The sequence below is a fragment of the Protomyctophum bolini genome (genome assembly GCF_963924005.1).
Source record: "Protomyctophum bolini genome assembly, chromosome: 21".
Taxonomy (NCBI): Eukaryota; Metazoa; Chordata; class Actinopteri; order Myctophiformes; family Myctophidae; genus Protomyctophum; species Protomyctophum bolini.
In genome coordinates this window covers 16,466,629-16,480,801 of record NC_137882.1, presented here as the reverse complement: position 1 = coordinate 16,480,801, position 14,173 = coordinate 16,466,629, and the positions used below count along the sequence as shown (strand labels likewise).

Here is a 14,173-nt window from a genome sequence, read left to right as displayed (position 1 = left end):
CTCCCCTCCTCCTTTTCCCCCAGTGTCCAAGACTACTTTGTACGCATGGCCAACCAGAAGAAAGGCATGCTGGCCAGCACGCATTTGGTTCTGCAGACGCCCGAGGGCACCAAGTACAACGCAGCAAAGAAATGGAGCCTGCCAGCTGTCACCCTGCATTGGATACTGGAGTCTGCCAGGAAGGGCCACAAGGCAGAGGAAGGACGTTTCCTAGTCGACCTGCCTCCATCACCAGGTCAGTCCACTTCCTCTGCTGTTCCATTATCAGAGGTTAAACGATTAATCAAATAATCGGTTTATCAATCGAACAGAATTTCTTGTTTGTAATTGACACACAAACGCACCGTTAATATCCCGATCCACCCTGCTTCATCCAAGCAGATGCGGAGCCAAATACATATGCATTTTGGATCCTTGATAAACATGTTTGAGAACCACTGATCATGGCTTTCGCTCTCCGTCCGGTCAATAATGGAGGCTAGGCGCGTGATATCATCATCATACCCAGAAGTTATGCGGGAACGCCTACTGACTGGCAAAAAATATATGAACGACTTTCTGGTCTTGACGGCCCATACATCCAAACAGAAAAGTGTTATGCTTTAGCTATTGAGAAATAGCAGATCTACAAGCTCATAGCGCACCACTGAGTGGCACGCTAAGAGCTTGTAGGTCTGCTATTTTTGAAAAATCGAAGAGCGACTGACATAGAAACATCGCTTTTTCAGAAAACTGTCAGGATGTAGAAAACATTTTTAGAATCTGATCTCAGGTCAGAATGGGTTAAACTCACTTTGCATGCGCATACCCTCCATTGACTTCACTGTCGTCCCCAGAGCCGGACAACGAGAGCTTCATCGGCGGTTCCCAGCAGGTCATGATGCCTCCTCCTCCCCGGCCTCCTCCGGTGCAGCGCTGCCTCTCCCCAGAGCTCCCTCTGCTGGGCATCCAGAGCGGCAAGGCTGTGACCCCTCTGGACGTGAGCCGCTTCCGCAGCAAGGTCTTTCCCCCCTCCTGTCTCTCTTTGTTTCTTTTTGTGCTTAACACCTTTTTACGTTTCCTCTTCTTCTCTCCTCTTTCCTTTCATTACTACAATTATAATGTTCAATGGTCACATTCACATACCTCCATGCAATATATTTGATTTATTATTATTATTATTACCGGTATTATTATATCTACTTATTAGTTAATTATATATTCTATATTGTTTGATTATTTTCTATGTTATTATTATTCTTTGCTTTTTCTCTTTTTAGTTTTTTACAATTTCAGCCCACTGTTTTGAACACTAGATTTGGCAGCTCAAAAGGGGGGGTGGGGGAGGTGCATTGTAAACTGAATGCTCATCATGTCTGCACTATGAATAATAATTAAAAAAACAATATATATATATATCTATATGTAAAGGCGTTCCGCTCGGTGGTGGACCAGATGAAGGCCAAGGAGAACCCGCGTCCCAGCACGCCGCAGCAGCAGAGGAACGCCCTGGAGAGGGAGCCTTCCCTGCAGCTGGACACGCCCTCCCGCTTCCTCAGCAGAGATCAGCTGTTCAGGCCCACCTTCAATGTCAAGGTAAGACTCCTTTAGGGATGTCACCATTCAAAATGGAACATACAGGGGCACGGTGGCACAGTTGTTTGTGCTGTCGCCTCACAGCTAGAAGGTCCTGGGTTCGAAAACTTAACTTTGGTCCATTATTTTCCACTTTTATAATACCAATTGGTATTGTATTCAGGCAATTGTGGAATGAGCAACACAGCTAAACGTGTGGGTAGCACCTCCAAATAAATTGCCAAAATGGCAAATAGTTGGTATTCACGCTTGTTTTGAGTTGCTTAGCTGATTGAATGATTGCACTCTCCCACAGTAATAAGGAAAAAACAACACATATTGGCCATTTTTACACAGTATTAATTGTGTGTTAACACTATTCTGCCGGTGAATTCTTAAAAAATAAAGGCACTAGAGTGCCAGCAGATGAGGCAGATTTTACTCTGAAAAGCCCCACCTTCCGTTACGCTGCAAAACTGGGAGGCATAATCTTCCGTTCTTACCTCACGCTGGTACATCTAAAGTCTCTCTAGAAGAGTTTATATTCCAAACGAGATGCTTCCTGAAGTCAGAAATGAAGACATTGACCTTTTGGTCAAAACCATGGAGAGTGGTAGATTTAGAGTTTCAACCGTTTGGTTGCAAGGAGTTGCATGGCGATCCATTGCTGTGGTTTGGCCTTTCGGAACTCGGTAGAGTCTGGATGATCCATACACAGCCGCAACCACTTTGCACCCCCTCCTCATGCGGGTGGTCACCAACCTAGCCACATTTTGCTGTGGGATGGCATCCCATTCCTCAACCAGAATTTGTTGCAAGTCAGCCAACAAGCTTATGTTGGTCACTCTAGCACGTACAGCACGCCCAAGCTGACTGATCCCACAAGTGTTCAATTGGGTTGAGGTCTGTACTCACGGCAGGCCATCCTCTCCACTCCCACATTCTAGTGGGACTCTGTGATGATCCTGGCTCTGTGGGGGCGAGCATTGTCATCCTGGAGGATGGCGTTAGGTCCCAGATTCTGAAGATATGGGATCTCCACTCTCTAGGTCGTCCTCAGACGAGCCCTCCATCGTCGTTTCCAGTCATCCCGGTTCTCCATACATCTGACCAGTTCGTTGGTACTTTGCGCTCCTGCGTCGTTCTTGAGTACATCCACGTATGTTAGCGTTGGACGTCCTCGTGACCGGTGCCCGTGTGTTGGTTCCCACAGCACTAGTTTACTGGCTGGCAGCTCTTGGTGTCTTTGGCAGTGTCCTGCTAGTCTCATTCTCCTGGCTGCTATTTTCTGGGTCACCCTTGGCATTCCATCATACAGAGTTGTGTTTGTAACATGTGTGCTCTTATTGATGTTGAGTACTGCCCGCAACATTCTGGTGTAGCACCCATCGAGAGACTTCTGCAGGGTTGGCTTCAAGGTCCAGCATTCACTGCCATATAGGAGAACGGACTCTACCGTTGCGTAGAAGAAGCTGAGTTTGGTTTGACAGGGGAGGTTGGAGTTCCATACGCTGGCCATGCCGTTTAGGGCCCTCCATGCAAGGGCCTTCCTCACTTTCAGGTCTTGTTCGGTGGAGTTGACCCATGAGCCCAGGTACTTGAAGTCATTGACTTCCTTCAAAGCAGTGCCTTCTGTTGTTGTTAGAGGTGGATGCTCTGATGGGATGGTATAAGTGATAACTTGAGTTTTCTTGGCATTCAGCCGGAGGCCAACCTTGGCACATTCTGACTCCACTCTGGTCAGGAGCTCCTGCGCTTGTTCCACGTGGTCAGAGAGCAGGCTGATGTCGTCCGCGTAGTCCAAGTCTGTCAGGACTACTGTTGGGTGTCGCCTCGACCTCCTTGGTGTTATGGTGAGGCCAAGGTCCTGCTCTCGTCCATTGATGGCCTTCCTCAACGCGTAGTCCAGGACTATGACGAAGAGGAAGGGGGCTAGGGTGTCTCCTTGCAGTACTCCAGCCACGATGTTAAACTCCTCACTGTTGCCATCTGGAGTCAACACCTTGGCCCTTGTTCCTGCGTACATGGTTTCTATTGCCCGGAGTAAGTTGGGAGGGACACCGTAGGCCTTAAGGATCTTCATCATCGTTCCTCTGTGTATCGAGTCAAATGCTTTCTTGAAGTCGATAAAACACAACACGGCAGTCAGGTTGTTCCTTTTGACCTCCTCAATGATTCTCCTTAGGGCCAAGATCTGGGCCACGGTAGTTCTCCCTTCTCGAAAACCGTTTTGGTTCTCCCTCAGATGAGGGTCGATGGCATGCCTTATCCGGTTCAGGATCATACGGTTGTAGACCTTTGCGGTGATGCATGTCAGGCTGATGCCTCGGTAGTTGTCTGGCTTCGAAAGGTCCCCGGCCTTAGGCACAGGGATGATGTTGGACAGAGACCAAATGTCAGGCTGCTTGCTGTTTAGCAAGGCGAGGTTACAGAACTGTAGGATGACGTTGTCAAACCCGCAGTTCTTTACCACCTCTGGAGGTATGCCGTCCGGCCCAGCACTTTTGCCCACTCTCAGTGTGGCTTTCGCCCTGGTTAACTCACTGACCGTGAAGGGGCCATCATTGATGTCGAGGTTCTGGAGTAATGGTGGTATGTCTTCCTCCTCTCCCTCAACTGTTGTTCCCAGCAACCTTTGGAAATGGTTGAACCAGGTGTTCACCCTTTCCTCAGGGCTGAGCCCCTCCACCTGTCCCTCCTTGGTCCTCTTCCGTCCAGTCATTTCGTTGATGACCTTCCAGGCCTCACCGTACTGCCTCTCACCTTGCGCTTCCTGGACTCTGTGCACCCTCTCCATGAGTTCCTCCCCTTTGATCTTATCGTAGGTTCTGAATAGAAGCTGTTTGGCTTCATTCAGTCGCCCACGTTTCTCCGCAGTTGGCTCTCGCGCAAAGCCAAGCCGTGCTTCCTCCACCCTTCCTCGTGCTGCCACGACCTCCGGGTGCCTGGACTGCAGGGTGGTTCTGGATTTATCCAGAACGGGCACACACAGCCTGGTTGCCTCCTCATTTGCGACAACGAAGCGCCTGTATTCATTGTTGGGCTCCTCACCCTCATCCAGCAGCTGAAAGCGCCTTGTGACCTCCTCTGTGTACCTGGCTTGCAGGCCAGGGTCTGTTGAGAATGCCTTCCAGTCATAGCGGATTTTAGGGCTTGGCTTGGGGACCCTGAGGCTCAGTCGCACCCTCATGGAGACCACGCGGTGGTCAGAGCCCACAGAGCTGAACGTGCTGTATGACTCAGCATTCAGGATGGAATTCCTCCACTTTTGCCTCACTAGTATATAATCCAGTTGTCGTAGCATACCTGAGGCTCGGTCTTGGAACGTCCATCTCTTGCCTGATCTTTTCCTGAATATGGTGTTCGCTGCCAGTAGCTGATGTTCCATGAGGAGGGAGGCAAGGTGTGCACCATTGCGGTTGGTAGAGTCATGATATGGGAAGGGCGCGTCCTCTGGTCCGAGCCTTGCGTTGAAATCCCCCAGGATTGCCAGAAAGTTGTGCGCTGGGACGTCTTGAACCGCTGTTGAAAGGTCCTCGTAGAACTTCTCCACCTCCTCAGGTGGTGCCACGTTGGTGGGCGAGTACACAACTATGACTGTTGTTACTGGGTTGCCTGAGAACTCTGCGATAAGGATCCTGTCGGTGTGATGGTAAGCCCGACGGAGAGCCTTACGCGCTCGAGAACCCAGCAGTAGCCCTACGCCCCCTGTTGCAGCCTGGGCCTCGTTTCGCCATGCAGATGAAGTGATGAACGTGCATCTCTCCACTCTGCGGTACACGATCCGGTCTTCAGTGTGCACTCTCCTGTGTTCCTGGATCCCCAGGATCTCCACTCCCCTTTCCTCAGCACAGTGTGCTAGCTCCACCAGTCTAGCATCTTCTCTTACTGTACATGCGTTGAAGGTTCCCATAAGAAATGGTCTCCGACAACGCAAGAGTGCATTGGACGGGGTGCTGTGATCGGACAGGGCCCTCCCTCGCGGGTTTAAGGTCCTATCGTCATGATGTCCTCCAGGAGGAGGACCAACACCACCGTCCGCTGCGATGTTCCTGCAGACTCCCGCTGCTGGAAGTATAGGATTTGGGATGACTTTGTACTTCATGGTTGGCTTTACAATGCTAATTAAGGACTGTGGGGCGCAACTCCTCGCAGTCCTGGTTTTACTTCAGAGTGTCCTTCTCCTAGATGGGTTGCCTTGCCTTCCACGGCTATGAGCCCCACCTGCCCATGCTATTTGCCCATAGCTGGGACAGTGGTTGGCAGGCGCCAGGGCGTGTCCACACACCGGTGGGCCTGCACGCCTTGCCTCTGGGGCCCACTGTTGCTCCGAGATCCTCTACAGTTTGGCCTGGGACCGCAAGGTACCCAGTTACCGTGTGTGGCCACGAGGAGGCACTGCAGAAGTCTTGGCGGTGGAGAGGCTGTGTACCGGCAGGAGGAGACTTACGCAACTCAGCTCCTCTTTTCACCCCCCGCGAGGAGGGCTAGCCGGCGGCAGTAGCTGAAAGCAGAGTAGCAAGCAGAAGCAACATGCACAACATGCACTAACTACAAGCACTACTGCAGTCCTACTGCACTACGCATCACACAGCCCTGCATGCACGCACGCACACACACAAATCTCCACAAAATCTCCAAAAAAGGCTGCATTTTTCACGTTACAAAAAACATTCAATGAAATCCTATTGCAATATCGCTAGGCTGAGAGAAGAGATTCCACTTTTCCCACTTTTTATAGAATTTATCCTCTTGTAGTATGAATGTTAGTTTTTCCATAGCATACAGTTCCTCAATAATGTCCATACCAATTGGTATTTTTAAAGGGGAGAAATAACCAACCAAGGCTTTTGTGCTGAGTTTATTATAGGCAGTTATATAGTTTAGTGGCCTTGTGGTTAAAGTGTGTGCTCTGAGATTGAGAGGCAACAGGCTAGTCTCTGCGACATACTAGCGTCATGTCCATTTACGAGTACCTAGTTTGTAAATCGAGCTGCCTCACACTACAGGAGATAGGTTCCTGCCCTATGGGCCGGGCCACGTGGCTTGGCAAGGCTTGCTTACTTACTTGTAGACTGTTTGGGCAGAGGCGTAGATTGGCTATTTTCTTTACTTCTGAACACTACTTCTACATCGTTCCTGAAAACTTTGGACATTACCAGTACCACCCGACAGCAACGATATACTCTTAATGGGTAGGATGTCCCTTTTTTGTTCTAGGATGCGTTGGGACTGTTGGACACTCCAGCGGGAGCATCTAAGCTGGGGGTGAAGGTGGAGACTCCGCTGACCGATCTGGTCAACAGAAAGATGCAGTTAGCTCTGGCCAACAGCAGCCGCAGCCACGCTGCAGCCATGCAGGCACTGAGTGCCAGTCCCCAGTTCAACAGGCCCACAGAGCCGGAGGTACACAGACTACACGCACGCACACTCACTCTCAAAGGTGGCCTATAAGTTAGAGCAGGTGTTTTTATTGTGCCATATCCACATTAATTTATGACACCACATCACAATTCAATATTTCCAACTGAGTTTGACTGTCCATATACTGTCTATAACATTTATTTATGCATTTGTTTTCTACTTTTGAAATACTTTTTCCACATTGTTATGACCATTATACTCAACGTCAGAGTTCAAATGTGAATTAATGTAGAGTTATTTGCAGGATTTAATTTCCATACAGATGTAAGAGCACTTAATTTAATTGAGTACATTTAAAATATATATATTTTACGTGTCAGTGTGCCACTGATCGCCCCCTCCCCTGTGCCAATGTTGGCACCCGTGCCTAAGTTTGTCTACCCCGGCCTGTGTTCGAGAGATAGTACCTTTTTATTGAGAAGATAAACCCCTTGAAATGTATCATCTCATTTTCCAGAAAATCATAATCAGATTATTGGGCAACACCTCTACCTGGCCAATGACTAATTCACTCTGGCTCAGCTAACTACCTAAAAAAGATCAAAGTAAACTCAATTTATTTCCAGACCCCCTCGTACACACAGTATGCAGAGAGCGAAGCCAAATCCTGTAAATGTAATAGTTTGTCTGTTTGCAGTTTGCAGTTCCCGGAAAATAATTGTATAATCGTTAGTCCATCAAATGATGATCCTGTGGTCTTATGTAACTCAATGGGTCAAACTCAAACATGAAACTTTTGTCTGAGTTGTTCCATGAAAATATTGATGTATTATTTTATCAATTTCATGAATAGGTCCAGGAAAAGGAAGCTGGACCCCTGGCTGGCGTGGTGATTTGTGTGGGAAAGAAGCTGGTCAAGATGCAGAGTGAACTGAATGCTACTGCTGCCTCTCTGGGAGCAGACTTCAGGTCTGGTGCCAAGTTTACATAGAACCCACACCTTCACCCCTCTCAAATACTCTTTAATAGATCACTCACAGATAATAATTAAAACAAATGTAAAGGGTTAACCTGTTAGTTATGCATTGTTTCTACAGGTGGTCTTGTGATGACACTGTGACTCATTACATCTACCAAGGCCGGGTGGGGGACACCACTCGTGAATACAGAGGAGTGAAGGAGAGAGGACTGCATGTGGTGTCTCAACACTGGCTACAGGCTGTACGTCTGCTCCCTTAACCACATGAACCACATGAGCTGATTTTTATCTGCTATTTTTCTTATGTTGGCTAATCCTGATAAGAAGTTGATGTGTGTGTGTGTGCGCACTATTTGTTTTGGTCTCCTCTGCAGTGCGCTGAGGAGCAGAAGCGCGTCTCGGAGGTTCTGTATCCGTTCACCTACAACCCCAAGATGAGCCTGAACCTTAGCCAGGTACCAGACAGCTCCCAGAGGACCACTCGAACACAAGCTAAAGATGTCACCGAGATGGTAGGTCGCACGACAAGATAAGTCAGGAGAGGGGTGGGTAGAGGGGGAAAAAGAGCAGACTCAAGTACAGAGCCACCAGTCAAGTTTACAAAGTATATTTTTCTATGTCTGAAAATAACAAGATATTAATGGAAAAGAATGTGTAAAGAAACAAAACAAATGTCATACAATATGTACTAGCTCATCTCTCTCTCTCAGCTAAGGGGTCCTTGGACTGAAAAACATTAAAGTCCACTGAAATGGTGAATTAACACCAGCCAGCCGGCATAAATAGCTGTTGCTATGGCTACTTTGTTTGGCTGGCGAGTTTCAGCTGGTGGACCAGAGTTGGCTTTACAGTCCCAGTTCTGACATCTTTACTTGGACTTGTTTCTACCACAGCCTGTGGACAACACCACAGAGGAGGCGTCGACATGCTCACGTCTCAATGACGGAGAGGTGGAGCAACACCAGGAACAGGAGGAGAGAGGTACAATCTGTTCACTTACTATCTACTAGTCCATACCCAGGTAGGCCTGTCACAATTACATAATAGACTAATCGCAATTATTTGAGATAATCACAATATGAGTAAGTTAGTGAGGATAACTGTTGAGCCAGCTCAACATTAACATCATTTGTGCACGTCCATACCGCTCAACTCATGGCTATTAGTACATGACCGCCTGTTTTTCTTTATACGCCGCAGGAATGCTGTACTCTGCTGGCACTCTCTGGTGTGGCGCGTGTGTGTGTGTGTGTGTGTGTGTGTGTGTGTGTGTGTGTGTGTGTACAGCCCTCGCCAAGGCTTGCTACTATTAGACGATTGGAAACACCTACCGATCAGTTAACATAGCACTGCTCCCAGGAGTCACTTCCCCAACTCAACCCACAGCAGTGTTCAAAAAAGTTCATAAAAATTCTAATTCACGTCTTGAATGGTGAAGAATTATGAATCCAGAAAAATCTATATCTTCAGCTTATTCACATATGCCAGTGGTCCATCCCTGTGTGCAATGATCTATTGGCCAGCCCCTGAAGAGAAAAATGGATGAAGACAGATCGAAGGATGGAGGTTTAGTAATTCTTATATAACAGTAGTATTACCGTACTAAGATAGTATAATTATAGTAGTAAAAGGTAGGTGATAAACTTACGATAAGAAGAACATTGGGTAACACTTTAAATGTGGGCGTCATAGAAAGTGTTACCGAACATTGTAATTCATGGCCTTTCTTAACTTTCCTCTTTTTTTCCCCTCTCAGATTTCAGCGAGACCCAGGAGATGAGAGACACTCTGCAGAAGCAGCTCCAGGAGATCATGTCTGCCACCAAGCTGAGCGCAGGCCGGCGGTCCTCAGTCCGCCTCAACAGGCTGGGCTCCGTCGGGGCAGACTCCCACTCCTCCCCACGTGGCACGCCCGACGGCCAGGGGCCTCGCCCGGGACGCAGTGGGAGCAGACGCACCCTGGAGGCCCTGAGGTTAGAGCTGTCGCAATCGATACATCATTATTTTTGCATAATCGTCGTAATCGTTGTTGTTTTATTAAACGTATGAAGTTGTTAAATATGTCAGTCATGTTTTTGTATATTTAGGTTATTCATCATATCTGCACCTGTGCAACTTCAAAGCCTAAAAGCCAAACAGAAATGGATTTTTCATTCATGTGTCCAACCACAAAAACACAATTGCGTTAATCTCAATTAATAGTAAAGTTAAAATGTATACCGGTAATCGTGACAGCCCTAGTCATGATCATGATATTACTTCACGCCTCCTTTTTTTATGAGAATTTCCAACCACTGCTCTGTCTGCTGGTTCCCAGGGTGTCCAGGGAAGCGGCCATGGATATGAACTCGGAGCCATCTCAGAGTGAGCAGATTGTGTGGGACGACCCCACAGCCAGGGAGGAGAGAGCCAAGCTGGCCGACAACCTCCAGTGGCCTGGCAGCCCTTCACAGCACTCGGAGCCCCTGGCCATGATGCCACCACCACCCTCCACCACTACTCCCTCCACCACTAATCAGCCAGAAAACGCCACGTCGTCATCACACCGGGACTCCATGACTGACTCTGAGCTGGTGGAGATGGGTGAGCAGTACCAAAGATTTAGGCCTGACGTCAACATTTAAAACATTTCTTTTTAAAATGCCTTTTTTTCTGGAAAAACCTCATGTTTCTATATCAGTGGTTCTCAATATTTCATGTCAAGGACACCAAAAATTATATGTAATATGCCTCCGTCCCCCCATCTGAAAATATGTTGTTCCAGGGACCTCCCCAGAAGCAAAGATTTGAGTTAAAAATGGTCACTGTCATAATATATATTCAATATATATATTTGAGGCACATTTTCACGATTTTTCAAAAATGGCAGACCTACAAGTTTCTATTTTTCAATAGCTAAAGTATAACATAATGCTTTAAAACACCCAAAGGGGTTCCCGCCCAAAATGGGTTATTTAGGAAGATAGTCCATCTCGATTATGGTTACACAAATCGTCTCCTAGGTGGGCGCCGGCGTCAGACAGAAAATCTCGCGAACGTCCTATGGTTACTGGTGCTAGATCCCACGAGAGTGTGTTGCTGGGACAGAGAGAGCTCGATAATAAAGTAGATTTTCCTCTGGAAAAAAAAACATTTTAGTATGAAAATCTTGGGAAGATTGTGTGGTTTGTGGCGACCGGGTCCAATATTTGGTTCAGTGACCATGAGGCTAAAGTAAAGAAGCTGTGTTCATATTCACTTTTCCATTGGAATTAATAGACTCCAACCTGCTTCCCACCTCCTAAAAGTTCACGCAGATACAGGAAGTAAAACGGAGATAGCAAGTCTTGCTATTTCCGTATTGGGTATTACTGTCATGGTTTGGGATTGTGGTAGCCCTCTGGTGGCCATTTTGGACATTGTTTGTCAGGTGTCTGTCAGCGTTGCGTCATCGTCGACGCAGGGAATGTTCCCTTTTTAATCGATGAAGGTTTCTCCACTGCCGACGGTTGTGTTTGGACAGCTTCTGGGCGGCCCACCCATTCGCCCCAGTTCATCAACATGGATTAAATAGCGGGGAACATGGGTTATGCAGTAAAATTGTTTTAAGCACCACACCTTAGTTTTGTTCCGTCATGGTGTTGATTTGTTTCTATATTTAAACCCTGTTTTTCATTCAGTAGGCGTTGAGATATTGAGAGTACACTGATGTCTTTAAATGTTCACTCTCTCCTGTGTTTTTGAAGGTACGCTGTAGTTGAAAGAATTTAGCCTTACTTTTGGAAAAGAACAGTCGTTTATTTAGCATTTTTGCGATCTTTTGGGCTTTTTGGATTTTCTGTTCTTTTTTTGTGCTGCAATAAATTTGGATTTTCTTCTGCATCCATCTGAGCTTCCACCACTTTGTATTTCAGAGGGTTCCCAACGTTTTTTTAAGTGCAGAATGATGTGATCAATTAAAAAAAACCTACATTTGATAAAAGTTTCTATTTGTAAATATTTCATTTATTAAGGTGGTTGCACGCGCGTTTTTCGGAAAACCGACGGAGAAACGCTGCTAAAACGCACTCTGTGTGCAGGGATCTTTAATGTTGTCAAAGATAAATCAAATAATCTCTGCTATATCGGCCAGGAAAAAAAACGGAAGATAAGGTTTTTCTCTGATAAGAACACACAACATAAATCGAAGATTGATGAAACATCTCATAATTTGCCCCTTGCCCTCTAATGTCAATGCTCCCCTCTAAAGTATGATTTCTCCCTCCACCCGTCAGTTGTCTGTGACGTCATCGACCAGCAGAGGACCATGACCCCTCCAGTGGAGGAGGTGGAGGATGACATCCTCACCCCTAAAGCTCCCAGCATAGCCTTCCCCCTCGCCAACCCCCCTGTACCACCCGAGCCACAGGTAAACACACACAGCCTTCCCCCTCGCCTACCACCCGAGCCACAGGTAAACACACACAGCCTTCCCCCTCTCCTGCCACCTGAGCCACAGGTACAAGAAGAATGCCATTCCGATACCATTTTTCGAGTCGTTGATTTTGCACGGCTGTTTTCATACTCTTGCTGTGCTATTTACATTATTATTTAATCAACTTGTAGGTGTACTTTAAGCAAGGGATAATGTATGACAGCGGTAGTTGAAAAATATTGAGGATGTTTAACAGGTTTTGTTGCCCAGACGTCTCCAGATATCTTTAGAATTACACCCATAGGAGGCCCATGACGTCTGGGGACGTTTTAATAATTATATAAAACCGGATCGCTGAAATCGATATTTTTGACATGGCCGTTGCTAGGCAACGCCTTGTGCAGCGCTCTCTGCATGTTTCACGCTTGCGTGCAGCCGTTCACTCTAGCGCCTTTATTCTGAAGGATTCCTGAGCAAAAAGTGTTTTTCCTGATCATCGATTTTATTTATTTATGCCTAGATCAGTGGTTTTCAAACCTTTCAAGGACCCACATAACTCTGAGAGTGTACAAATGCACTCGCATTATTTATTCAGCATTTGTGAGCCACGGAACACCTGATGACATTTAGACCGAAAACTTTTTTGTTGCCGTTGGATAAGATTTTGTCCATTTCCATGCTGTATTGATGTTTGTACCATAGGACAGATAACATGCTAGGGTTGATCAAAATAATTATTCTGCATTCTCTAATTTTGTCGACTTGTTTAACAATAATTGAACTCTTGAGAGTGTAAAATGAAACCATATGTACCTGTACAGGTCTCATTTTACACTCAAGCATTAAAGATCTAATAAGGGTACATTTGGTTACCAACTCCATCATTTAGCTGGGGACCAATTGGAATCCCTTCAAGGTGGTCCCCGGACCACTGGTTGAAAACCACTGCCTTATGGGAATTCCAATCTAAAGAACAACACGGTGACCCAAGGAGATAGCGCCCAAGCCCCCAGAAAGGCTGGCCAGCGTTGAAGCGCTGAGCCCTACTGGTCAGAGCTGGAACTGAAGGCGAGCCCATGCCCGTGCTAACCAAACTTTAGTTGGCAAATGCGGAAGTGGAGCGTTCTTCCGGGTGCTTCAAAAATGCCACTGAGCAAGTTCCATTGAAATGAATAGCGGGGGGGTGGGGCTGTCGCTCCTGTCCTCTCTATCCTTTATAACTATGGATAGTGCCCCTTAGTGGCAGTGGTGTCAGACCTTAAGTGCTCTTTTGCCTTTGTGTATGAGATGTGCGTCCTATAAACTCTCCTTCCGTTGCTTCACAGGAGACCGAGGAGAAAAAGGAACCACCAAGGTTTCAGCTGTCCTCGCTCAATCCACAGGAACGCATCGATTACAGTCACCTCATCGAGGAACTGGGTAAATATAGCTTTAGTTTTGGAATGGAATTATACCATTCTATATTCTTTGCTTTATTGTTGATAAACCGCATTGAACAATAGGAGTAAGAGAGCCATTATTGCACTTAATAATTGTTACATAGGTCTGGAAATTGGGTTAAATATTCTGGAATCTTTTTGGAAAAGTGTTGGAAATTCATTGGTAGAAATGTGTGGGAACCCTGTATTTAGTTTTTAGATAATGGAGTACTGCAGTCCAGAGTATCACTTACTTTTTTGGGTTTCTGGGTTAAGAGATGGTCATTGCATGGGGAGAAGAACGGAACCTGACGAAGAAACCAGGTTCAAAATGTCATAAAATGATTTATATTGGAGCCTCAATGCACATGATAGTCCTTATTGCACATCACGTTCAGTTTTGCTTAGGCATGTAACAATATATCGTAAATCGATTCAAACCGTTGACAAATAAATTGCGACTAA

General features: G+C 46.6%; 1 protein-coding gene across 1 annotated transcript in view; it reads left to right on the top strand.

The window, feature by feature from the left end:
- topbp1 (DNA topoisomerase II binding protein 1) overlaps positions 1–14,173 on the top strand; it is a 29,455-nt gene that overhangs the window by 8,534 nt on the left and 6,748 nt on the right. Inside the window, exons 13-24 of the mRNA XM_080793540.1 lie at positions 24–235; positions 837–1,000; positions 1,411–1,575; positions 6,775–6,960; positions 7,772–7,887; positions 8,016–8,139; positions 8,272–8,409; positions 8,791–8,878; positions 9,654–9,870; positions 10,215–10,480; positions 12,151–12,284; positions 13,616–13,709. Coding sequence (XP_080649666.1) covers positions 24–235; positions 837–1,000; positions 1,411–1,575; positions 6,775–6,960; positions 7,772–7,887; positions 8,016–8,139; positions 8,272–8,409; positions 8,791–8,878; positions 9,654–9,870; positions 10,215–10,480; positions 12,151–12,284; positions 13,616–13,709 — 1,904 coding nt within the window. The remainder of the gene's footprint in view (positions 1–23; positions 236–836; positions 1,001–1,410; positions 1,576–6,774; positions 6,961–7,771; positions 7,888–8,015; positions 8,140–8,271; positions 8,410–8,790; positions 8,879–9,653; positions 9,871–10,214; positions 10,481–12,150; positions 12,285–13,615; positions 13,710–14,173) is intronic.